The sequence below is a fragment of the Molossus molossus genome, unplaced genomic scaffold, assembly GCF_014108415.1.
Source record: "Molossus molossus isolate mMolMol1 unplaced genomic scaffold, mMolMol1.p scaffold_m16_p_11, whole genome shotgun sequence".
In the NCBI taxonomy this organism is placed as follows: Eukaryota; Metazoa; Chordata; class Mammalia; order Chiroptera; family Molossidae; genus Molossus; species Molossus molossus.
Window position 1 is genome coordinate 76784332 of NW_023425346.1, and position 25537 is coordinate 76809868.

Sequence of the window (25537 nt, forward strand, 5' to 3'; positions counted from 1 at the left end):
CAGTGTAGTTTAGTGGATTGAGCATCATCCCGTGGACTGGGAGGTCCCGGTTTGATTGCCAGTCAGGGCACATGCCCAGGTTGTGAGCTCAATCCCCAAGCAGGGGGTGTACAGGTGGCAGCTAATAGATGTTTATCTCTCACAGCCATGTTCCTGTCTCTCTCTCCTTTCTTCTCTCTCTAAAAAATAGAAATAAAAGACATTGGGAGGAATTGAATACAAGTTATACATGAGAATTATTGCTAATTGTCTTAGGTGTGACCATTGCATTATGGTTATGTAGGGGAAATATCATTATTCTCAAGAAATGCTGAAGTGTCACAAATGTTAACAATTAGCAAATCTAAGTGAAGGGTGTACAGGTGTGAATGGCATTACCCTTTCAACTTTCTTATAGAAATTTCTCAACTAAAATGTAGGGGGTAGAATTAACACCTATTCTCCTCAATCTATTCCAAAAAATTCAAGAGGAAGGAAGAATTCCAAGCTCTTTTATGAGGTCAGCATAATCCTAATTCCAAAGACAAATAAAAAGAAAGAAAATTACAGGCCAGTATTCCTGAGGAACATAGATACCAAAATCCTCAATAAAATATTAGCAAATGGATTCAGTAATATATTTAAAAAATTATTCACCACAACCAAGTGGGATTTATCCCAGGTATGCAAGGCTGGTACAATATTTGCAAATCAATAAATGTGATATACCACATAAACAAAATGAAAGATAAAAATAATATGATCATATCAATAGATGCTGAAAAGAATTTGATAAAATCTAGCACCCATTTTTGATAAAAACTCTCAGCAAAGTTCATAATACCTCAACATAATAAAGTCCATATATGACTAATCTACAGCCAACATCAACCTCAATGGGCAAAAGCTAAAAACATTTTCTTTAGGAACAGGAACAAGACAGGGATGTCTACTTTTGCCACTCTTATTCAACATAGATAGTACTGGAAAACTTAGCCACAGTAATGAGACAAAAAGAAAAAAAATAAAAGGCATCCAATTTGGAACGGAGGAAGTGAAACTATCATTATTTGCAGATGATATGATATTTTACACAGAAAACCCTAATAATTCCACCAAAAAACTAGTAGATTTAATAAGTGAATTCAGCTAAGTAGCAAGATACAAAATTAGCATCCAGAAATTGATGACATTTTCATACACCAATAATGAACACTCAGAAATAGAAACTAAAAAAAAAATCCCATTTACCATTGCAACAAAAAAATTAAGATACCTGGAAATAAATTTAACCAAGGAGGTAAAAGACCTATTCCCAGAAAACTACAGGACATTGAAAAAAGAAATAGAGGAAGATGTAAAAAAAAATGGAAGCATATACCATGTTCATGGATTTGCAGGAGTCAACATCATTAAAAAGTCCATACTACCCAAAGCAATCTATAGATTTAATGCAATCCCTATTAAAATACCAACAGCATATTTCACAGATCTAGAACAAATACTCCAAAAGTTTATATGGAACCAAAAAAGACCCCGAATAGCCACAGCAATCTTGAAAAAGAAACAAAGTTGGCAGGATCACAATTCTGGATATCAGGTTGTACTACAAAGTCATTGTAATCAAAACAGCCTGGTACTGGCACAAGAACAGGCATATAGATCAATGGAACAGAACGGAGAACCCAGAAATTGACCCAAGACATTATGCTCAATTAATATTTGACTAAGGGGGGCAAGAGCATACATACAATGGAATAAAGACAGTCTCTTCAACAAATGGTGCTGAGATAATTGGATAGGTACATGCAAAAAAAAAAAGGAAACTAGACCACCAACTTATACCTAATACAAGAATAAATTTAAAATGAATAAAAGACTTAAATGCAAGTCGTGAAACCATAAAAATCCTAGAAGAAAATGTAGGCAGCAAAATCTCCGACATCACATGTAGTAGAATTTTTACCAATACACCTAGAGAAAGAGAAACAAAGGAAAACATTAATAAATGGGCCTATAGCAAACTCGAAAGCTTCCTCACGAGTAACAGAAACCAGCATCAAAATGAAAAGGGAATACACTTTTTGGGAGAACATATTTGCCAAAGATACATCAGATAAGGGGTTAATATCCAAAATATATAAAGTAGCCCTGGCAGGTTTGGCTCAGCAGTTAGAGTGTCGGCCTACGGTCCAGAGAGACCTCGATTTGGTTCCCGCTAAGGGCACGTACCTCGGTTGCAGTTTGTCCCCAGCCCGAGTTGGGTCATGCGGGTCGCAGCCACTCGATGTGTTCCTTTCACGTCGATGTTTCTCTCTCTCTCTCTCTCTCTCTCTCTCTCTCTCTCACTCCCACTCTATTTGAATAAAAAATGGAAAAATGTCCTCTGGTGAGGATAAAAAAATATATATATATATTTATATATATATATAAAGTACCCATACAGCTCAACAAAAGGAAGACAAACAATCCAATTAAAAAATGGGCAGAGGACTGAATAGACCTCTCCATACAGGACATACAAATGGCCCAGAGATATATAAAAAAAATGCTCAACGTCACTAATCATCAGAGAGATGCAAATTAAAATGAAGTATCACCTCACACCTGCCAGAGTGGCCGCCATCAACAAATCATCAAACAACATGTGTTGGTGAGGGTGTGGAGAAAAGGGGACTCTAGTACACTGCTGGTGGGAATGCAGAGTGCTGCAGCCACTATGGAAAACAATATGGTGTTTCCTCAAAAAATTAAAAATGGGCCCTGGCCAGTTTGGTTCAGAGCGTCGGCCTGCAGTCCGGAGAGACCCGGGTTCGGTTCCCGCTAAGGGCATGCACCTCAGTTGCAATTTGTCCCCGGCCCTGGTTGGTCGTGCTGGTGGCAGCCACTCGATGTGTCCCTTTCACGTTGATGTTTCTCTCTCTCTCTCTCTCTCCCTCTCACTCTATCTGTACAAAAAATGGAAAAATGTCCTCGGGTGAGGATAAAAAATAAAATAAAATAAATTTTAAAAATTAAAAATGGAACGGCCATTTGACCCAGGGATCCCACTTCTTGGAATATATCCTAAGAAGCCTGAAACACCACTCAAAAAAATATATGCACCCCTCTGTTTATAGCAGCACTATTTACAATTGCTAAGATCTGGAAACAGCCCAAGTGCCCATCAGTAGACAAGTGGATAAAAACGTTGTGGTACATTTACACAGTGGAATACTATGCAGCTGTAAGAAAAAAAGATCTCTTACCCATTGAGATGACATGGAGGAACCTGGAGAGCATTATGCTAAGTGAAATAAGCCCGTCAGAGAAAGACAAGTACCACATGATCTCACTTATTTATGGAATATAATAAACAAAATAAGCTGACAATAAAAATAGATCCAGAGACAAGGAAGTAGGGAACAACTGACAAACCTCAGAGAGAAGGGGGCTGGGGGCTGGGAAGAGATAAACCAGAGAACTTATATGCATATGTGCATAACCAATGGACACAGACAACAGTGTAGTGAAGGAGGTGGAGGGGATTAATAGGGGGAAAAGGTAGGGACATCTGTAATACTTTCAACAATAAAGAAAAAATTAAAAATAAAATAAAATATAGTGGGTAGAGACTTGAATATGGTCTCCTTATCATATATTGGGGTTTTCTTTGCCCCTTCATGATCCTGGATGGTAAAGCATTCCCTGTGACTTTGGAGATTATCCTTGGTTTCAAATGTCTTCTACTCTGACCCTCCTGAAACACTCAAACCTGAACACACACTCATTGCAAGCAAGCATTGTTTCCACTGCCAGAAAGTGTGCAGGGTTTTTCTCCTCACAACTGCATCATTGGGACCATTTTTCTGCATCTGCATCTCATGTTTGACATTTTCTCATATGCAGCCTTAGGAATCTGTCACAGTCTCTTTGTGACTTGTCATTCTCCCATTCTCTAGAGAAAAAGATACCATATGACTTCCTCACTGCTATACAGTGAGAGGGGGCCACACCCAGAGTTCTGTGCTCAGATCACTAGTGGAGTCCAGTACGGGCTTTTGAAGTTTGTAACAGATGCCAAGGCATGTTGGGAACACTACTGGGCTAAAAATTGGAAATACCCTTGGAAAAGTCATTTCACCTCTCAGGGCTTCAGTTTTTTCCTTATTTAAAGAAAGTGATTAGAATATTTTTAATTTTTTTTTTTTTTATCCTCACCCGAGGACATTTTTGCATTTATCTTGAGATAGAGCAGGAGGGAGAGAGGGAGGAAGAAAGAGAGAGAGAAGCATCAATGTGAAAAACACATTGGTAACAGTCTTTTTTTTTTTTTTTTTAATTAATTTTTGTTACAGATGTTTCTCCTTTTCCCCCCACTGATTGAGAAACACATTGGGTGGTCGCCACCCACAAGACCCCAACTGGGGCTGGGGTCAAACTGCAACCGAGGTACGTGCCCTTAGTGGGAACCGAACCCGGGACTCTGGTCCGCGGGCTGACGCTCCAACCGCTAAGCCAAACCGGCCAGGGCAGAAGAATGTTTTTAAAGTTTCTTCAAGCTCTAGTAGTTTATTTTTCAAGTCTCTGCTTCCTGAGACATGACTATTACTGGGGCCCAGCAGGCAAAGCTAGGGGGAAGTCTTTCTCCTTGAGAACAGTCCTCAAATTCCGGACATTTCTGTGGCGCAGTAGCACCCTCAGCTCTTTTCAAAGCAAAATGGAAACATTTTTTAAGACCTAGCCCATCTCCACACCTGGCCCATACTTACCTTCCTTCTGGAAACAAATGTGTCAGTTGGCAACTTGTAAAGCCTCGGAAGGAAAATTAATTCCAGATGTTCTTAGCATACTATATAAAGAGAGCATCAAAGGAGGATACTCTGCAAAATATGGTTATCCACTTCCTTTATTCTCTAAAGCTGAACACTGTCTGTTAACTATAGGACCCCTCGGAAAATTCTGACAGGGCAAAAAGAAAGAAAATGATGGACGATTTGGGCAGAAATTATAAAGGAAATCAGTAAATTTTTATCCAGGGTGTAACCAGGGCGAATAAAAATTAAAAAGTATAAGTGATGGGTAATAAATGGAGAAGAAAACACATCAGAAAATAACATATTGGAGATTGATTCATTTCCACATTCAGTTCAACATCCTTATGCTTCCATGGCATTTTCTATCCTGTGCACTTTTATAATGATGATGCAAAAAATACAGGGTGGGGCAAAAGTACGTTTACAGTTGTTCACATGGAAAATAATGCAACGATTAATAAATAATAATACAAGAATAGACTCTGTGTCTCACAACTGTAAACCTACTTTTGCCCCACCCTGTATTTAAACTCTGTCCTTTCCTGTTTAACCATTCAAGCCAAGCAGAGGTTCACAAAACTGTGATAGGCAGTCTCTAGAGTCAAGAATTAACAAAATTCTTACCAACTTGGCTAGCATGAAACGCAGAAGTGGCCCACCCTACCTCTAGGGGGTCACAGGCCAAATCAAACCCTTTTGTCTTTGGATGACATATATATGCAAGAATGCACTTAAACAAAGTAAAAAGAAAAGAAAGATTTTCTTTTAAACTTTAAAAAGAAACAGCCCAGCCCTGGCTAGTTTGGCTCAGCAGTTAGAGCATCATTCTGAAGACGGAAGGTCACGGGTTCGATTCCCAGTCAAGGGCACATACCTGGGTTGCAGGTTTGATCCCCAGCCCTGGTCAGGATCATGAATGAGGCAACCAATCAATGTGTCTCTTTCACATTGATGTCTCTCTCTCTCTCTCCTCTCTCCCCCTCCACTCTATCTAAAAAAAAAAAAAAAAAAAAAAAAAATCAATAGAAAATGTTCTCAGGTGAGGACTAAAAATAATAAAAATTAAAGGAAAGAACCCAATACTCAGGGAACTTCAATCTCCATAACTAAGGTGATTTATGGTGCCTCTGTTTGCATATTTTCCTAGTTAATTTAGGTTGATCATTCATGGCTTATTCAACAAATTTGCTATAGTCGGTGTATTTGTAGTACACTATTTGGGTACTTCAGAGAGTTAACTGGGGGTCCGATAGGGAGATGTCTCACAGAAAGGCCATTTCCCTTGGATATGTATGAGCTGTATTTATATCAATAATTGTTTCGTTTATTCTTTTATCATCCATCTCTTCCATTCAAATGTAAATTCCATAAAGGTGGGGACCATATCTGGGTTTTTCACCACTGAATCCCCAGCCGGTATCATACAATGAAAATGCAGTATGTATTTTAAAGGAAGATATAAAAAAGATTTGTAATCAGAGAAAAAAATAGCATGGTATGGTTCTCCATTAATTCACATCTTTATAAATCTCAGCAGATTTATTTGGTTTTCTTCACATAGATCCCACAGTACATTTCTCATGAGGTTATTCCTGGGTATTTTGTGAGTTTTCTTCTTAAAAATGAAATCTCTCTCTCTCCCCCTCTTATTATATTTTAAAACCCATCAATGCTGGCATGTGGGAAAGCTTTTGATTTGAGTATATCTATCCTGCTTGCAGCCAACACACTAAATTCTTATTAAATCCAATAGTTGGGGGTTCAATTTGCTTGATTCTCTTAGTAAGCTAGGTATAAAATCCTATCATCTGGAAATAATAAAATTTTGTCTTTTCCTTTCCAATGATCTAAATCTTATTTCTGTTTCATCTTTAATTGCACTAACTACAAACTGGGAAAGACATCAAATGATAATGGTAATGGTGGGTGTTCTGTAATCCATTCATGGTTCTAATGAGAAGGCCTCTGGTGTTTCCTCATTCTGATTTTCACAACTGGAGCCCAGCGGCCTCTTATGTGCTCACTTCCTTTCACTTTATTCTTATTACAGACCACTTAAAATAATCCTAAAGGAATAATGTAAATCTTAATAACACCAGGGTGGTTAGCGCACAAAGAAGTTTATTTTCTATCCTTAAACCACAATGTGAGAGCATTCCTTTGCCTCTGTTAAACATACACTCCCACACTCACACACACCGGATGTAGCATGTCCACACCATGCCACCCCCGGGATTTAGGGGCTGTGGAGGTGGTGAAGCAATGAGGGTGCCCTCGAGGGCTCCGGCACATCTGCAGCACTTGTGGCCAGGGTAGTGCCCACAGCTCTGAGAACATCGAGGGCTAGCTAGCATCCTTGGCAAAAACATCCTTGGCACATTCCCATGGTGAGTCCATTTATTTTACTGTATTGTATTGTATCATTTTTAAAATCTTCACCTGAGGATATTTTTCCATTTATCTGCAGATGATAGAGTGGGAGAGAGGGAGAAAGAGAGAGAGAGAAACATCGATGTGAGAGGGATACATCAACTGGTTGCCTCCCACACGACCCCAACCAGGACCGGGAACAAACTGCAACTGAGGTACATGCCCTTGACCAGAATCGAACCTGTGACTCTTTGGTCCTTGGGCCAATGCTCTAACCACTGAGCAAACTGACCAGGGTGAGTCCATGTAATAACTGGATAGTAACTCTGTGTTTGTCCTAGCCAGCATTAGAAGTGAACAGAGTATTGAAATGATAAAAAGAATGACCCTGCTCCTGCTCCAGACAGTGACTCTGGTGGATTCTGGCTCTTTTCCTTGGTCCACCCACCTATCCATGCTTAAGCAAATTATTTTTCTGTCCCCTCTACTTGATTAAAAGCAGGCTGAGACTGGAAACCATTTTGTAGCTCATGGTCATACACTGCCCTTCTAAGGTCTCTCACCCTCTCCATCTTCTGCACACCTCTCCTTTTCAGAACCAAAGCTCTCCACTAGCTGCCTCCAGGTGATGAAGACTGTGGACACAAATCCAGGGGCATATATTGTCAGGTGCAAAGGCACTAGGACCTCATTGTATAGACCTGATGCACTGCCTGGACAAGGGGATCTTCTATAGAGAATTGCATCCCCCCAGCCCACTGTCCGAGCTTTGTGCCATCAGAAAGGACATAAGAGATTGGTGTCATCTTCACTGACCTGGGAACCCATGACTACTCCTAAGACTTCCCTTGGGTTTTCCCAACTATGGCAGCAAGAGAACCATGTGAGGAGACCTGGGAGGCGATGACAACAACAGTTAAACTTCTCCTTCAGCCCTGGCCGTTTTGACTCAGCGGTTAGAGCGTCGGCCTGCGGTCTGGAGAGACCTGGGTTCGGTTCCCGCTAAGGGCATGTACCTCGGTTGCAGTTTGTCCCTGGACCGACCCGGTCGTGCGGGTGGCAGCCACTCAATGTATTCCTTTCACATCGATGTTTCTCTCTCTCTCTCCCTGTTCCTCTCTCTCCCTCCCACTCTACCTGAACAAAAAAATGGGTGAGGATAAAAAAATAAATAAAAAAAACTTCTCCTTCAACCAACTTTTGGCACTGGCTCTGCTGCCCCTCCCCCCAACCCATGTTCAAATAACTCAGAACCTTCCTTCCCCCATCTCAGCCCCCTCCTTGTCTACAGGCGCCCTGGTCTAGTGAGGGGAGGCAAGAATACATACATGTGTCCATACCGGTGCTTATGGATTGGAGGCAGAAAGGAGGCTGCCTTTGTTTCCCGCCACCCCGACCCCCATCCCAGGCTCCCTCCCTGCTCCTCTCCCTCTTCAGTGAAAGTCTGCAGCAGATGATCTGGACCAAGCTATATTCCAGAGCCAAACCTAATCCCAATTTTTCTAATATTTGTCTCCAATTCTATGTTTCATTCCTGGTTAGCTTCATCCCAGTCCCTGACCGGTGCCTACCCCTAATACCCAGCCCAGCAATCCAAGTCCTGGTATTACTATACTAATAACTAATCATTGTAGTTAATACTTACAAACTAGTGCACACACACACATTTAGACTTATAGCATTCCTCAGAGGCAGGTACTTTTATTATCCCCCTTTTAAAGGTAAGAAAACTGAGACTCCAGGATGTTAGGTGACTTGCCCAAAGGCACACAGATTGTAAACAACAGAGCTGAGATTTGAATCCTGGACCTGCAATCTTAATCTCTGAGCTTGTATCAACACTGAAAGTTTTAGCTTCCTGTCCCTAATCACCCCCAAATTCTCCAGATCTGAAGGCAGTCTGAACTCCTTCATAATGCAGCTGGGCCCCACAGCCTGCCACCCAGAGTCTGCCCACCCTGCCCCAATCAGAGGCTTTCCTGATGTGTCCTTTCCTGTCCCAGACAGCAGCAGAGCCCAAGACAGTGAGAGGTCAGTACTAAGCCAGGCCAAGGTGGTCAACTCATGGAAGCCCTAGGGAGACTGGGCATCAACGCATCCCAGCTGCTGATTAAAATGAGCTCCAGATACCGAAGACACAGCGTTGGCACCCCAGGCTCACCTTTCAGGGCTGCAAAGGATGTTGCCCCAACAAAGTCTTCCTGTGTCTGGAAATGCCCGAGAAATCCAAGGAGTGGGCAGCTGAAGAAGCCAGCCATGGGCAGCACAGAAGGCCTAAGGGTAAGAGAGTCCACAGGAAGGAGCTCTGGACAGAGGCTTTGGCTTCCCCTGCAAGAAGCAACAGTAGAAACCATACATTCCCATTCTAGCAAAACCCGGGGCATTGACTTCCCTGAGCAGTGTGCCAGCAATTCCAGGCTGCTGTGCCACAACCTTCTGGACCAGATTCTGCTCTCCTACTTTATGTGACTTTCTCAGCAAACAGACCTGATTTTATTCTCAAATTGACTTAGTATCTCTCAGCTCCATCCTGTCCCTATCCCCCATCCCCACGCTCTCAGCACCCCCTAAGGCATTCATCACTGTCAATGATTAAAAATCACATGTATGATTTGTTTAGAATTCACGGGAATCAAACTAACTCATTTAGTTCTTTGAGGTAGGTATTATACTCATTTTACAGATAGAGAAACTAAATCCTGAATTACATTGCCTCAGGGCAAGCCACTGACCTAACTGCTTGAAGGGTTCAGTATAAAACGAGTAGTTGCACTATGCTTCTATTAAGATTAAGATAACACCTTTATTGAGATCAAGATAACTTTGCTTTTGGAAATGCTGAGCAGACAAAACAAAATTTACCCACTGGTTTCTTTGGCCTTTGAGCCACCAGTTTTAGATGCATGAGTTAAATAAGTCCATCAGCCTGCCTGTGGGGGCTCATGCTCTTAACACCTCAGCTAGTCCACGTCTCTATTGTTTCTTTTGTTCTTTGTGAATCCATCAGACCTCAACTGAGTTGTATGGGGAAGGAGGCAAAGAATCAGTATTAAAGAATCCCCAATATGACTCAGAGCAAAATTCCCAGCAACCTCCACCAAAATCCAAACAACTCAGATACAAGGCAGAGCCTTGCAGTCTCAAATGTATGCATGGTATGGGGGGGGGGGGGGGGGACTACCTAATTCTTTAAGTTCCACAATGGAACATTTCCAAAGAGGAACAAAATTTGCTTTAAAAATAAGAAAAGCCAGCCTAGCCAGTGTGACTCAGTGGTTGAACGTTGACCCATCTACCAAGAGGTCGCCAGTTCGATTTCCAGTCAGGACACATGCCCAGGTGTGGGCCAGGTCCCCAGCGGGGGGGGGGGGGGGGAGATGCAGGAGGCAGCCAATCAAAGTTCTCTCTCATTGATGTTTCTATCTCTCTCCCCCTCCCTTCCTCTCTCTTTAAAATCAATTAAAAAAAATTTTTTTTTTAAAGAAAAGCCACCTGGCCCTGGCCAGTTTGGCTCAGTGGTTAGAGCGTTGGCCCACAGTCCAGAGAGTCCCAGGTCGGTTCCTGCTAAGGGCGCGTACCTTGGTTGCAGTTTGTCCCCGGCCCCGGATGAGGTCGTGTGGGTGGCGACCACTTGATGTGTCTCTCTCAGATAGATGTTTCTCTCTCTCTCTCTTCCTCTCTCTCTCCCTTCCATTCTATCTGAAGATAAATACAAACATGTCCTTGGGTGAGGATAAGAAAACAAGAAGGAAAGCCACCCTGGTCGGTTTTGCTCAGTGGTTGGAGCGTTGGCCCACAGAATTAAGAGTCACACGGGTTCAATTCCAGTCAAGGGAACACCTCAGTTGCAGTTTGGTCCCCGGCCCTGTTTGGGGTCATGCAGGAGGCAACCAATCAATGTCTCTCTCTCACATGGATGTTTCTCTCTCTCTCTCCCCCTCCCACTTTATCTAAAGATGGATGGAAAAATATCCTTGAGTGAGGCCTTAAAACATAATAATAAATAAGAAAAGACAAAGATGCCATCAGAGTCCTTTTGTGTCTGTTTCATTATCTTATTAAGACAGCGCTTTTCAGCCACAGTGCTTGGACAGGCAGAGGGAAAAGCAACAACAAAAAGAGCAAATATGAAACATGATCTAGAGAAGTGGGCTCTAGCCTGGAGCCATGGGCTCATCAGTCAGTTTTAAGGGGTCCATGAACATCTTGGAAGCTCATTCAAAATTTTGTGTGCATGTAAATCTTTCTGGAAAAAAGTTCCTACCTGTCATCAAAAGCACTTCCCCCGCCCCCAGGAAAAACACTAACTTATAGTAGAAATAAGTATCTTCTATAACCCACCAATATTTTCTCAAATCCAACTGTCCCTCTCTCCTAGAAGTAGTGACCCTCACTGGCACTATGGAGGAGCTGTGGGCCCAAAAATCTTGGTGACATCAGGCCTGGCAGCCCGCCTATGGCTGCTATCATTTCTGTGCCTGCCTAGTGATGCTGGAAACCTCTGCAATGGAAGGCCAAGTATAAACCCACAGCACCCTAGTTAAGCCAAACTGAGAACATTCAAAAGAGCTGAAAGAGATAGAGCATGGAAAATAAATAGAGAACACAGCTCAAGTAGTCTTCTGAATCACTCAGGGAAGACTGGGAGGGCTGGAAAGGCTGGAATCACTCAGGGAAGCAGATGAGATTTCTGAAGTTTAAGGAGGAAGAGCATATTACATGGGTTGGGTTTGCAGGTGTAACAAGCACAGATCAGAGGCAGGAACAGATTAAAGCGACAGAGATGCTGGGAAGGACCAGATGACTGGTCCAAGGCCAGGGAGGAAATGAAAGGCAAGATGAAGGCCATATCATCAAGCATCATTGAGAGATGAGGTTTGAACTTTTGTATGGAAGATGTCAGAGATTAGGCAGATTTCAGTGGGGAAAGAGACCACATGACTAGGCTCAAAAGGAAAAGAAGACTCACAAGTGGGGTTTAAATGAATAGAAAATAAAAGATATGATGATTAAGAAGAGAAATTGGCCAGCACAAGGAGTGTCAGGTATTAATTTTGAAGGCACATGGTACATGAATGGACTAGTCAGCAAGGGGTGTATAAGACCAGATGCAGGTGTGGATAAATGGGTCAAAGAAGATGGAGGGATCCTCCCCCACATGCTTGTAGCCACCTGTGCAGAGGTCTGCACTCAGCTCTAGCAACTGACTATTAATGGAGAATTGTCGTAAGTATATGTGATGCTCCCAACATCCATCGCTGCCCATACCTCATCTGAGCAACCTTATGAGTAGCCAGGATTAAAGAAAAATATAAATTACAGCACAAGAAAGTCATAAAACACCAATAGTCTCCTAAGCAGTTCTGGAACAAGTTCTACTCCCTGAACCTGGTGTGCATTCTGTTCCTTGATTTGTTGTTGTAGGAAATTGTAAAATTTTCAACATCCCAATGGCTATCCATCAGTAAATATGGTTAGCTGGATTAAGGTTTATCTACATTCTGGAATGCTATACTGCCGCTTAAAAGAATAAACTGCCTCCAGATGTGCTAACATAAAAAAATATCCAAGATGCCTCTTTGGGGAAAAACAAAAAACAAGTGAAAGATCATATGCATAATATGATCCCACTTATTAAAATATACAAATAAATATGTACTGTATAATTGTGCATTTGCTAGTCATCCATTCATTCAATAAATATTTATTGAGCAACTTCTGTGTATCAGGCACTACACAAAATCTCAGCCTAGTCTGGCTGGTGTGGCTCAGTGGTTGAGCGTCAACCCATGCACCAAGAGGTCACCGGTTCAATTCTCCATCAGGGCACATGCCCGGGTTGTGGGCCAGATCCCAGTGGGGGTCATGCAGGAGGCAGCCAATCTATCTTCCCTCTCATCAATGTCTCTATCTCTCTTCCTCTCCCTTCCTCTCTCTCTCTCTCTCAAATTAATAAAGAAAAATTATTTTAAAACAATATTTCCTTTTATTCAAAAAGGATGCAAGGTGCAGAACATAGCTACCCAGAGGGATAGTCAGAGCCCTGTGAATAACTTGCAGGACTCCTCCACACTGCTCTTTCCATTTTCAAGAAAGTGAGCAAAAACAGCCTGGGGTATGTCACACGGGGAAACTCCCTGCAGCTTGGCACAGTGGGACTCTGCCCAGCAGACTGAATGAGGGTAATGCAAGGCCACACAAGTTAGGAGCAGTGTTAGAGCCTTTCTTCAACTCAGTGCTGTAGGCAACCCTGTGCTTCCAGCATCCCCAGAGCCTGGCCTTCCCAACATACCTGGGCAGGCCACTGCCACCTGGGAGGCCCACGCCCAAATGCCCAGCCTGCTCTGGTCTTCTGAAGCCCGGCATCAACATCTGCCCTTAGCTCCAAGCCTGGAGAAGGCTTCCTGACTCTCCGGAGAAGAAAGTAGGACAACACTCTTACCTCAGCCTCTTAAAACCTGCTGAGTCTAGGCCAGAGAATGAATGGACAGCAGATGAAAAAACATATAATGATATATTCCCAGGCAGTGATCCCAGGAGGAAGGTATTATTATTACCTACATTCTACAGATGCTAACGATGAAGCACAGAAAAATTAAGTCCTTTCCCCAAGGCCACACAGTAACAAAAGTGGCTCAACACAGCAAAGACTGATTCCTGAGCCCAGATGTCAGCACAGATTCTTTGTGTCCTTTGGAGGTGGCAGGAGGAGGAAGGAGAGGGAGTGAAGACAAAGACTGTGTGGCAGAGAAAGGAATCTGTGTACCCAAAAGGGTACTCCAAGTTTCAAACATTTCCTTTCAAGCTCTTCTCCCGGTTTGGCGTTGGGGCATGTGTGCGCTTTCCTGTGCTGCGCTTTAACCATTGAATAAACAATGAAGTAAAATGGACCTGACCTCTCACCGCGTGCTGGGCGCCCTCTAGAGTCAGGAACCCAACCTTTCTCTCTTTGATTTAACCACCGAATGGGCAATAAAGTGAAATGAGCCTGACTAGGGGCCTAGAAAGCAGAAGGCGAACTGGCTCTGAAAGTTCCAGACGCGCTGTAACTGACAGCCCAGTGCTGCGACCCTGGCGGGGTGGACTTCCAGTCTCAGCACTGAGGTTCACCTCCAGCGCTCCGACAGGAGGAGTTGCCCTTTCAACCTGACAGCGATTCCAGGACCAAGTACAGGCAGTTGCAGGCCCAGGCAACTCTCCCCTCCAGGCCGGCTCGCAGCCCCAGAGGGTGTGCACCTCGGCTCTCGCAGGGGTCCAAACGCTCCCACGTGAGTGCCAGAAGCTGAAGACTCGGGAAACATCAGATACTGTCTTCTTTTAGGTTTGAGAACAAACCTTGTGAGAAGCATTTGTTTGCATTGTGGGTGCTGTTGAAAGTGCAAAGTGAACATCCCAGCGGGCTGAGTTTTTGCCCTAGTGGTGGGATGGGGAAGGGTGTAATTTATTTCATCCGCATTCGCATCCCTCACGACCTGGACCCCCGATCTGTCAGCGTTTAGCCATCCAAGCAGAACCGTTTCTCTCGCCCGCTGGTGCTCGCCCGCCTGGGTTCTGAGTATCCGGCCTGTGAGCTCAGGCTGGACAGTGAGGCCACCACGTAAGTGCCTCAGAGGCTCGGGGACCTCTCGCCGCGTGCTGGGGGCCTTCGCGAGTCAGAAACCCTAACTTTCTCTCTTTGCTTTAATCACTGAATGGGCAATAAAGTGAAAGGGGCCTAACTAGGGTCAGGAAGACCTAAAGGCAGTCTGCGAAAGTGAATCTGAACGTTCTGGGAGTATGTTGAACTGACAACCCAACACCCTGACCCAACTACGGAGGAGTCCAGGCTGTGAATGTCGAGTGTCTGCCCATTTTCCTAAACCCCTTTGGGTTTGCTCACACTCCAGCAGGCAGCAAAGCTAATCCTCGGCAGAGACTCCGCAGGGACGAAACGTCCGTCTCAAACTCTGGTTCGCCTGAGGGCCAGGGGGCGCCCGCCTCTTGGATGACCCTGGAATGTGTTCCGGATCTTTCCGGATCAGTCTGGAGATTCTTCCCCACGACCTCGCATATCTGCTAGTCTCAGGGAGGAGAAATCTCTCTTTCCAGTCCGCTTTTGGGGCCAGAGGGGCTCGACTGACTTCAGAATTGTCAATGTCCCTTTGCCCACGACCCCTGCACTCACAGCACTTAACCCGGGAGAGGCAGGTATGGAGTGACCTTCTCCGGTGATTGTCGGGCCAGAAACCCAGCCCGCATCCGCAGCGGTCTTGCCTCTGTGGCCCAAACCCCAGTTCCAGTCCTGACTCTGTTCTTTTTTTTTTTTTTTTTTTTTTTTTTTTTTTTTTTTTATCCTCACCTGAGGATATTTTTTCCATTTTTGGTACAGATAGAATGGGAGGGAGAGAGAGGAAGGGAGAGAGAGTGAGAAACATCGACGTGAAGGGACACATCGAGTGGCTGCCACCCGCACGACCAACCAGGGCCGGGGACAAACTGCAACCAAGGTACATGCCCTTAGCGGGAACCGAACCCGGGTCTCTCCAGACCGCAGGCCGACGCTCTAACCGCTGAGCCAAACCGGCCAGGGCCTGACTCTGTTCTTAAAGCAAGTGTTTTGGTCTCTCTAAGCCTTGGTTTCCTCAATGCGGATAATTTTGTACCTACCAGGGGTCGGGGAGATAAAGAAGGTAAAGGACTTGACAGAACTCCTGGTGCTCTGTAAACTCTCAATAAATAAAGGCTAGACATTACTATTAGTTATGGCAATATATCTGCTTTTTCCACTTGACTGTAAGCTACTGGAGGACAGGATTCCCCAGCAACTGGCATAGTGCCTGGCATGGTAAGTGGGAGGGGAGTGGCTGACTGAGAACCTCAAGTTCATGGGGTATGATGGAGGGAGAGGCAGAGCAAGGGACACCTAAAGATGGGGAAATCCAAGACAATCTCTGGCCTGAAGGCAAAGGAGACATGAGGAGGCGGCTGGGGAATGTCAGGGCTGGGCAGCAGAGGGCAGAGGACTTGAGGGCCAAGCTGGTTCCTGCTGTTTCAGAACCCTGGACCCAACTCAAAGTTCCCAAAGAGTTTTCTTGAGTCACGCCCCCTCCATGGGTATGTTTCCTTTATGGTCTCTCACTGACCTGTGAGAAAAAAATAAATGGGATCCAAAGACTCAGACCAAAAAGTTTGGAATCCTGTCTGCCTAAGGACCAAAAGGGCTGGAAGGAGGTACTAATGGTACCCCGAATTCCTGGAGGCCACTCTAGGGCTAAACTGAGAAAACCAGATTGAGGACACTAACAATAAGAAAGGACTAGGTGAGAGATGTCCCCAAGAAGATGCAATGACCATTGAAGAAGGGATGAGAGCACGACCAGCCTGATCCTGGAAAGGTGGAAATGGGAGGCTTCCATAAACCAAGCCCCCGCCCTCTCCCAATATCTTTGAGTTTAAGAACGAACCCCAAAGAAATTCTGAACGTGCAGGTTCCTAGAGCTACTATTTCAGAGCACGAAAGAATGCCTCTCAGATCAATGGCCCAGCACCCCATGTTTCTGGGACCCTCAATGAGAGAGTGCAGAGTGCGGACACGGGGCAGTCCGACCAAAGCGCGCGTAACCCCCGAGTGGGATAGGCGAGGGAGAATGGTCCTGCCATTCTGCGCACGAAGGGCACCTCGGCGTCCACCGCGCTCCCTGCTGGCCAGGGGCAACCCTTGCCCCGCCGCAGGCTTCAGATCGGCTTTCTGTGTAACGGAGGACGCCCAATGGTCGAGCAGAGGTAGTGCACTGGGCCAGGCGAAGTTCTGAAACCCTGACCCAGGCCAGCGATGGGGTAGGGGTTTAAGAGCAAGGCACAGTGGACCTGTTCTCCAGGGCCGCTCAGGGTCTGCTGTTCAAGGAAGGCTCGCAGTAAATACCCTGTGACTTGCGCTATGGCAATAAAAAGAATGGGTACCTAACTCAAAGGAAGTCATGCCTGCACTGGAGCCTCGGTGTTTATCTCTACCATGGGAATGATGATTCCACCTCTATTCTATCCCGGTCTGACAAGGGTTGCCGCGAGGCTCCCACGGGTGGAGACACGAGTCTCCGTGACCAGATAAGGTGCGGCAGCGACAACCTGGTGGGCACGGGATACAAAACAAGAATGTTTCAGCCATGAGACTGAAACATAAGGCCAGAGCAGAGACGCTTCCCCCGTCCTTCTCTAGGTCCCTGAATATTAAAGGCATGTCCGGGCTGAAAGAGAAAAAACGGGAAGCAGAAAAGAGGAAGGAAGTTGCCCTGAGGCAGTGGAGGAAACTCGACGGAAAGGAGGCACCTCTATTCCCCCAAACTCACTCTAAGTTCCACCTTAACTCCTCTCAGAGCACTATAGAGAGGGCCATCAGTCTGCTCCGAACTGTGAGCGAAACGTCAATTTCTAGGGGACTGTCTCCCTGATTTGAGACCAAACTGAGGAAATCATTTGGATATTGTGATGCGGTGATCAGATCATTTGGGCAAACCTCAAGTCTTTACTTGATTCTCCAAATGCAGTTGTAACTGCTGCTTCTCTTTCTCTCTCCCTCCTTTTCTCTTACATACACACACACAGTGAAAAGGGAAATGTAGCCCGGCTGGTGTGGCACAGTGGATTGAGCGTCATCCTCAGGACAGAGAGTTCCGGTTCAATTTCCGGTCAGGGCACATGCTCAGGTTTCGGGCTCTGTCCCCAGTAAGCAGCATGCAGGAGGTGGACCATCCACGTTTCTCTCTCATCTATGTTTCTCTCTCCATTCCTCTCTCTCTCTAAAAAATCAATAAAAACATATTTTAAAAATTAAATAAAAGATAAAATAGAACTAGAGTCATACTTGCTTCCAGGAAGATGCCATTTTCTAGATCTCAGCTGACCTGGACTTGAGGCTATTAATAGAGGTTGTGGTAGATAATAAACTACAACAAATTTACCACCATAAAAGAGTCTGGAGGACATGCTTGGAGTGGGAACAAAGGAGCACAGAGAAGGTGAGAGGATTGCAATGGATCTTTTATACATCGTTTTCAGTTGGGGGAAATTTCTATATTAATTTAAAACAGCTAGCTACCATTGTGATGATAGAAACTCTTGGAATATGGAGCCAAAATACCAAAAAGCAATCTGATTAAATATCTAGAGCTTACTTTTGTAACCGGGACCCACAAAGCAGCAGACTGAGTGAAGCGAAGAGGCAGTGTGGTCCCGGTGGTAAAGTAAGCCCCACCTCCCAAATAATTTCTGAACATCTCACCCTTCTCCATTAACCAGAAGGAAGGCTGGGAACTAAATCCAGGCAGATGTGAAGGCGGATTACCTTCCTCATTATTCCACAGAGGCTGAGCTGTGTGGATGCTGTAGTTTTAATTACATACTTGCTTTTTCTGGGGAAGAAGACCAAAGATCGTATTTTTCAAAGTATCAACTTGTTTTCCATTAGGCAGTTGTTGTAACAAGTTCTTTCAGCTACACGTTATGTCTTTAGGAAGGGGGTGTTTCAGATGGCGCGCACTAGCACAATTTTGTGGCTTTTAATTACTATTTTGTTCTTTTGCGGGGTTTCAGAGGCTGGCGCCTCGGCATGATTAGACCGTCTACTGGGCCCGTCGCAACCATGCACACCCCAGAAGGTGGCGCCACAAGTCAGATAGTGTCGCAGGAACTTTGGACTTGGGAGTCCAGTAAAGGCTAGCTAGTGTCCCCCAACTCTGCACCACCGTTCCCAACCACCAGGAAATAAAGATATAGAGGCAGTCACCACTTTCGATTTAAAAGAAATTGCAATAGGGCGAAACAGGGTCCTAAAGTGAAAAATTGTAAAATAGGGTTAAATGCATGAAATACATTTTTTAAATTTGTTTCTGTAAGTTTACCAAAACTTGTAGTATGGACACGGCTCTCTCATTTAAATATCATTCCATTTCCTCTTTCATAAAAACGTAGAATTTCTCGTTAAAATGAAATTTGAAGACCATCTGGTCAGTCAGTCTGGTCTAGCTTTCCAACCCAGAGAGGAAATTCCCGTGATGGCTTTTCGGGTGTCTATTAGCCATCTCCGCGTGTCAGGAAAGTACAAGGCAAAATGATGTCAAGTAGTATATTATTAGCAATAATACCTTTGAATTTAAATAGCTTTTCTCTCAAGCAACAAGGAAAATCGTTTAAATATTATCTGATTAATTGTCCTAATATCTCTGCGGGTTGGTTAGGAAGTAGGTATTATTTATTATACAGTACATGGTTTATGGATCATTTAAATCAATTGACTATGTCAAGTGCCGAGTAGCTGACAAGAAAAGTGCCAGACACTTCGAGGAAAAGCGGAGCTAGAACTGGACGGGCTCTGGGCCACTGCTTTATTTTGATTAATGTTTGAGAGCTCACCTCGGACTTGAAGGTACGAATCACTGGAATTGGTTGACACTTGTACTCAGAATGGGAAATACCAGTCTCCATCTTCCTGCCTTCCATCCTCCTGCCGCCGGCCACGCTAACTTCCCACCCCACCCCCAGCCCCTTGCCGCTCAAGTTTGGCAGCGCTTGTCTGCACCCGCGACCACAGCAGCCGCAGCGCCTGCCCTGTGACAACCGCCTCCCCACTCAGCGTTCCTGGGTGCCTGTAGCCCCGCGGCCCAGCGCTTCTGATTGGCTGTTGCTAGGTGACGTTGCCTGAGCTCACGTGACAAGTGTTAAATGCCCACCCTGCAGGAGCCCGCCCCGCAGACAATCCTAAAGCCGCAGCAGGCTGCTCACCTGCTCCCGCCTCCTGGAGCCCCTGCCCAGCCCCATCACCCCTGCCCCCTCCACTGCCGGCCCCCGCCCAAGCCGACGTTGGGCAAGAAGCCGAGCGGGCCGAGAGGTGGAGAGAGGATGCGGCGGTCGGCAGCTGCCTGGAGCTGTGCACGGTGATTGCCTCCCCCGAGGAGGAGTTGCCTAGACCATAGCCACATTTCTTGTTTTCCTCCCCACCCACCCACCCCGTAATTACATTGGCTGTTGGAGGGGACCTGGAGAGACGGAGGAGGCGCCTTGCTTCCCCCCTCGCGCCCGCCACCCCTGCTCTTTCCCATCCCGGGGCAGGATGACTGGAGTCTTTGACAGTCTGGTGGCTGATATGCACTCGACCCAGATCACGGCCTCCAGCACATACCACCAACACCAGCAGCCCCCGAGCGGTGGCGGCGCTGGCCCCGGCAGCAACAACGGCAGCAGTCTCCACAAGCCCCAGGAGTCGCCGACCCTCCCAGTGTCCACAGCTACCGACAGCAGCTACTACACCAACCAGCAGCACCCTGCGGGCGGAGGCGGCAGTGGGGGCTCTCCCTACGCGCACATGGGTTCCTACCAGTATCACGCCAGCGGCCTCAACAACGTCCCTTACTCCGCCAAGAGTGGCTACGACCTGGGATACACCAACGCCTACACCTCTTATGCGCCCTATGGGACCAGTTCGTCCCCGGTCAACAACGAACCTGGTAAGCATAACGCTGGCGTCTAGGGTGCCAAGTCTGTCTAGCTACTGCGATGGGTGGGATAAAAATATTTGGGGCGGGGATCTTTCCGGAGCCCTGGCCTTTCACACTACCTGCTCCCCGCCCGCTCCCAGCCCTCACCATTCTCAACCTCCTATCCGCCTAGGATCTTTGGGTACGTCCCTCGGTGCTCAGCTGGTCGGACCAGGTGGCCTCGGGGACCGCGTGGTGCATGCCTCATGGCAACCTCATTTCCTTGCCACCTGCTTCTCCTTTCTCTCCAGTATGCGTCTGTCTTCCCCTTCGCTGGTGGGCCCAGCTCCCGGCTTCGGCCGTCGCACAGCTCCGCGGGTTGCGAAGTTGAGCCTGAGAATCCGCCTCCCTGCTCCGGCCAAGTCCCACGCCGGGCCTCCCTGCAGGCGGGAACTCTTGGGCTCCCCGGCTGCGCTATTCTCACAATTCTGTACCGTTGCAGAGAAAGAGGATCTCGAGCCTGAAATTCGGATAGTGAACGGGAAGCCAAAGAAAGTCCGGAAACCCCGCACTATCTACTCCAGTTTCCAGCTGGCAGCTCTTCAGCGCCGTTTCCAAAAGACTCAATACCTGGCGCTGCCCGAGCGAGCCGAGCTGGCCGCATCTCTGGGCCTCACCCAGACTCAGGTGAGGGCTCCCGGCTGGGTGTGGGGGGCAGGAAGAAGAACGAACGAGGAGGGCGCTGGTCTGGGATGGCTGGGAAGAAGGCGGTTTCAGGACAATGTTTGTTAGAGTATTTAAAAAATAAATTGAAGGATTTCGAGGTCCGCCCCTTGAGCGGCCTAAACTTCTACACTTGAAGCTTAAAATAGCCCAGGGTAAAGACAGGGCGGGCAGAAATCCGGTACTACCTAGCCTTTCCCCGCGCTACTGATTAAGCGGGTAAAATAATTGACCCCCTTCTGACCTCCTCCCGCTGTCAACATCACCACCGAACACACACACACTAGCTGTCTTGGGCTTTTTGAGATGGCTACCCAATGGAGTAGGAATCGTCGTACCCTCCCAAGCTGCGGCGCGTGATCCACCTATCTGCCCAAGGTGCACGGTGCCCACCTCTTGCTGTCGGTCTTTCTACGCTTCCTCCCCTCCACTGCCCCGTGCCGAGTTTCCTCTACTAATGCTCGGGTCCCTTTTCCACAAAGGTCAAAATCTGGTTCCAGAACCGCCGATCTAAGTTCAAGAAGATGTGGAAAAGCGGCGAGATCCCCGCGGAGCAGCACCCTGGGGCCAGCGCTTCGCCACCTTGTGCTTCGCCGCCGGTCTCGGCGCCAGCCTCCTGGGACTTTGGCGCGCCGCAGCGGATGGGGGGCGGTGGCGGCCCGGGCAGCGGCGGCAGCGGCGCGGGCAGCTCGGGCTCCAGCCCGAACAGTGCGGCCTCGGCTTTCCTGGGCAACTACCAATGGTACCACCAGGCCTCGGGCTCTGCCTCACATCTGCAGGCCGCGGCGCCGCTGCTGCACCCGACGCAGACCCCGCAGCCACATCATCATCATCACCACCACCACCACCACCACCACGGCGGCGGGGGCGCCCCAGTGAGTGCCGGGACGATTTTCTAACCCCAGGGAGACTGCGCCAGAGACTAACCTCAGTGCTCGCCCCCAAGCCAGAGGGTCTGTCCAGCTGGCCCGCCGAAGCCACCCTTCCCGGAGGTTGTGTCCCGGGATGGACTGCCCCAGGTCCAGCTCCGTCTTGCGGCCACCGAGCGGTCAGGAACTGGAAGGTTCCTCTGGGAGGTCCCCGGCGGCTGCGTGAAGGCCGCGGGCCACCGCCGTCCTTCCGACCTGAGCCCCGCCTCAGACTTGCCTCTCCTCTCTTTCCCTCCTGACGAGGCTGGACGGCGCCATCCTCGCCGCCGGCAGCGAGCTGAGTTCAGGAAAGGGACTCCTCCCCACCCCCACCTTCTCCCACCCCGCGCGAGGCTTCCCGGGCGCTCTGAAGCTCCTTTCTCCTCGCCAGCCCCCCGGCTCAACGCTGTCTGCCCGGGTTATTGACCTCCGGGTCCTGCCTGCCCGCTTGCCCGCTCCCACATACCCCCGTGACCCCGGAGGCCCGCCGCTTTTTTTCTGCTCTGCGGTTTCCAGCCCTTGGAGCCTCCTCCTTGCCCCTCCTTAGTTCTCTCCCGCCCGGGAACTCTCCCTTAGCTCTGTCCTCATCCATCACCAGTGGAGTTATTTTATTTTTTATTTTTAAAAGTTTAGGTGCCTTTGCGGATGACCTCATTTTGATGTTGGGGGGGAAAAAAGTGATTTTTTAATATGTGGACACTGCAAAAAAATGTGTTTAAATTATCTTTTTTAAAACCTATTCAGGATTATTAGCCTGGACTTCGACATAGAGTTTGTAAATAAATGTGTCTGTGCAGATTTTCCCACTGATTTGTGTAAAAACAATCATCTTTTCAGATATTTTGTAGACCCTCATTTGTGAAAACTCCGGTTTAGCAGTGACCTCAGCAACCTCTCCGGTTTATTTTTTCCCGTAAAATTTTTCTCAGTTAAACTAAGCTACTGATTTGGATTTGTTATATCGTATCCTAAAATCTTTGTTCTTGAAATGAAAGGTATTTTGGGGTTATTTATTATGAAAACAACATGCTCTTAATGTTGATTTTACAATATGAAGAGATTATTTAAATAAATTATTGTTTTCATTGGATGTGTGCGTTTTTACGTTGGTGTCACGCACGACCTGGAAGCTCCAGCCGCTACCCAGCAGGGGAGCCTGGTCAGCCAAGAGTGACATTTACATCTTTCGAAGGCTGTGAGCGTAGCGAGGTGTGCTGTGACGAGAACAGACTGACTCTGCTCAGGGCCCGTGCGGAATGTTCGAGATCTGCCCCACCCGCGTGCGGACTCGGGGTTCGCCAGCTTGCCGCGCGGTGAGTCACTCAGAACCCGGCGGCTCCAGTCTCCGCCCTCTCTGCCCCTCCGGCGGCGCCGGCGCCTCGGTCCAGCGCCTGGGAGGTCTCTACCGCCTCCGCTCCGGGAGAGCTGGCGGTGCAGTGTCCCGGAGGCGCCGCGGGGAACCTGCAGCGGGAGCCGGAACACTGACCCCGGTCAGACCCCTACGTTGGTACATTGGACCCTCCCCTCTGTTTGCCCCGCAGCCCTTCTGGGGCTGGCTGAACCGAGAACTCCGTGAGTCACCCAGGCCCTCAGGAGACTCAGTTGGCTGCTCTGGAATGCAGGGCGACCTCAGCGCACAGGGCTTCACTAGCACACATACAATCCCACACCGTGACTCTTCCAGACACATCACTGCTATCACACGCTCTCAGACACACACTCATAGCCACACACTCGTACTGAATAAAACACACACGACACAAATTCTCACACACTGATATACAAACTTATGCACACGCACATGGAGACTGATGCAAATTGCTGCAGAAGTGGCATCTTTCCACCTCATATTCTCTGAGGGGAAAGGTCCACATATCATTCAGCTCTGCTTTCCATTTTGGGTCCCATCTAACTAGCTTTCCAACTTTTCCAACTTCCTACTTTCTGGTATTCCCTGCAAAGGCCAAGGGTAGGTGGGTAATGCCGGACTGAACTTAAAAGTTCCTTTTCTTGAAAACACTGGGGCCTACAGTTGGAAGTTTCCTGGCTTCAATCACTCACTGTGTGACGTTGGGCTACCCACTTCACCTCTGTTGCGGTGGGCATATCTATAAGACAGGAGAAATAAAAACAGCTATCTCAGAGCTGTGAGCATTTGATGCCACAATGATGTAACACAGTGCCTGGCACATAGTAAGCACTCAATACATTTTTGCTATTAGTAGTATATTGTTTGAGCCCAGTGCCCCCAAACAAGGAGGTTTTACTTTTGCTTGCAATTATGAGGCCCAGAGTTAGCCAGAGGCCTTTCCAATCTCATCGTATGGGAAGAGCAGCACTCTAGGGCTAGGAGACCTCTGGCCCTTTTCAACATGGAAGTCTGAACCTTGGGCATCCCTTCTGAAGGAGCTGGGCAACCTCTTACTGGAGAGGAGGTTGGCAAGATGGAGAGGCCTCCTCTCCTCTAGGATGGTTATTCAGGCCATTCTTGTTGTGTGTCTTCAGCTCACCTCTGCCAAAAAGACTGACATCAGATGGTAGTGACTTTCTAGGCTGAGTGGCATAATCCTGAGAGGAATTCCAATTTTTCTGGACAGATTGTTTTTGGGCCTACACTGAGCCTGCTTTACAGTAGAGTGTGCTAGGGAGTTGGGGCTCTGCAGAAGGCAGGGAGGTTACACAACCCTGTGTCCGTTTGCATTCCTGTGTGTTTTCCCAGACTAGAGAAGCCTGGGCTGAATCCCATTGACCCCTCGATTTTGGCTTTCCTAAGCAGCCGCTGCCTAGCAGACCCCCGTTCCAGCCTCCCTCCCCCCAGCTCCAAATTCCATGGTTTTCTCTGGGTGCCAATGGTTGGTGCCAGCCTTCCTCCTACGGTTTACTGTGTCTTCCCCTCCTTCGCACGCATTCCCCTCCCCCTCCTGAAACCAGCAAGGAGAAACGGGGCAGTAAATTGGCTGGTGTAGAGGATCTGCAGCAGACAAGATGATTAAGAGGCCTACGCCGGAGCGCCCGGGGCAGGGAATGTCAGCCCAAGTTGGAATCACGCAACAGGCCTTGGCATGAGCGAGCCTGGGAGTCGGGAGGGCGGGCGGCCCCAGCTCCGGGGTGGGCCGAGGCCCCACAGACTCGCCGGAGTCACCGAACCTGGCACCGGAGGCGGCGGGGTCGGGCCGGGCCAAGGCGCGTCTTTCCCTGGGAAGCCCGGGAAGCAGAGGGCATAAGGGTGCAGGGGCCAGAGGAAGGGGGCGTTTCCACCAACCAGGAGAAGGGCAAAAAGAGGGAAAGCAAAGATGCGCCCGGGTCCCAGAAG

At 47.5% G+C, this 25537-nt stretch overlaps 1 protein-coding gene across 1 annotated transcript; it reads left to right on the forward strand.

Moving 5' to 3' along the window:
* Positions 1 to 19875: 19875 nt before the first annotated feature.
* DLX2 (distal-less homeobox 2) lies at positions 19876 to 22215 on the forward strand. The gene is made up of 3 exons (XM_036254948.1): positions 19876 to 20623; positions 21096 to 21280; positions 21799 to 22215. Exons 1-3 carry the CDS (start codon positions 20230 to 20232, stop codon positions 22213 to 22215), a joined length of 996 nt encoding a protein of 331 aa, XP_036110841.1. The 5' UTR covers positions 19876 to 20229.
* The last annotated feature ends 3322 nt before the right edge of the window (positions 22216 to 25537 follow it).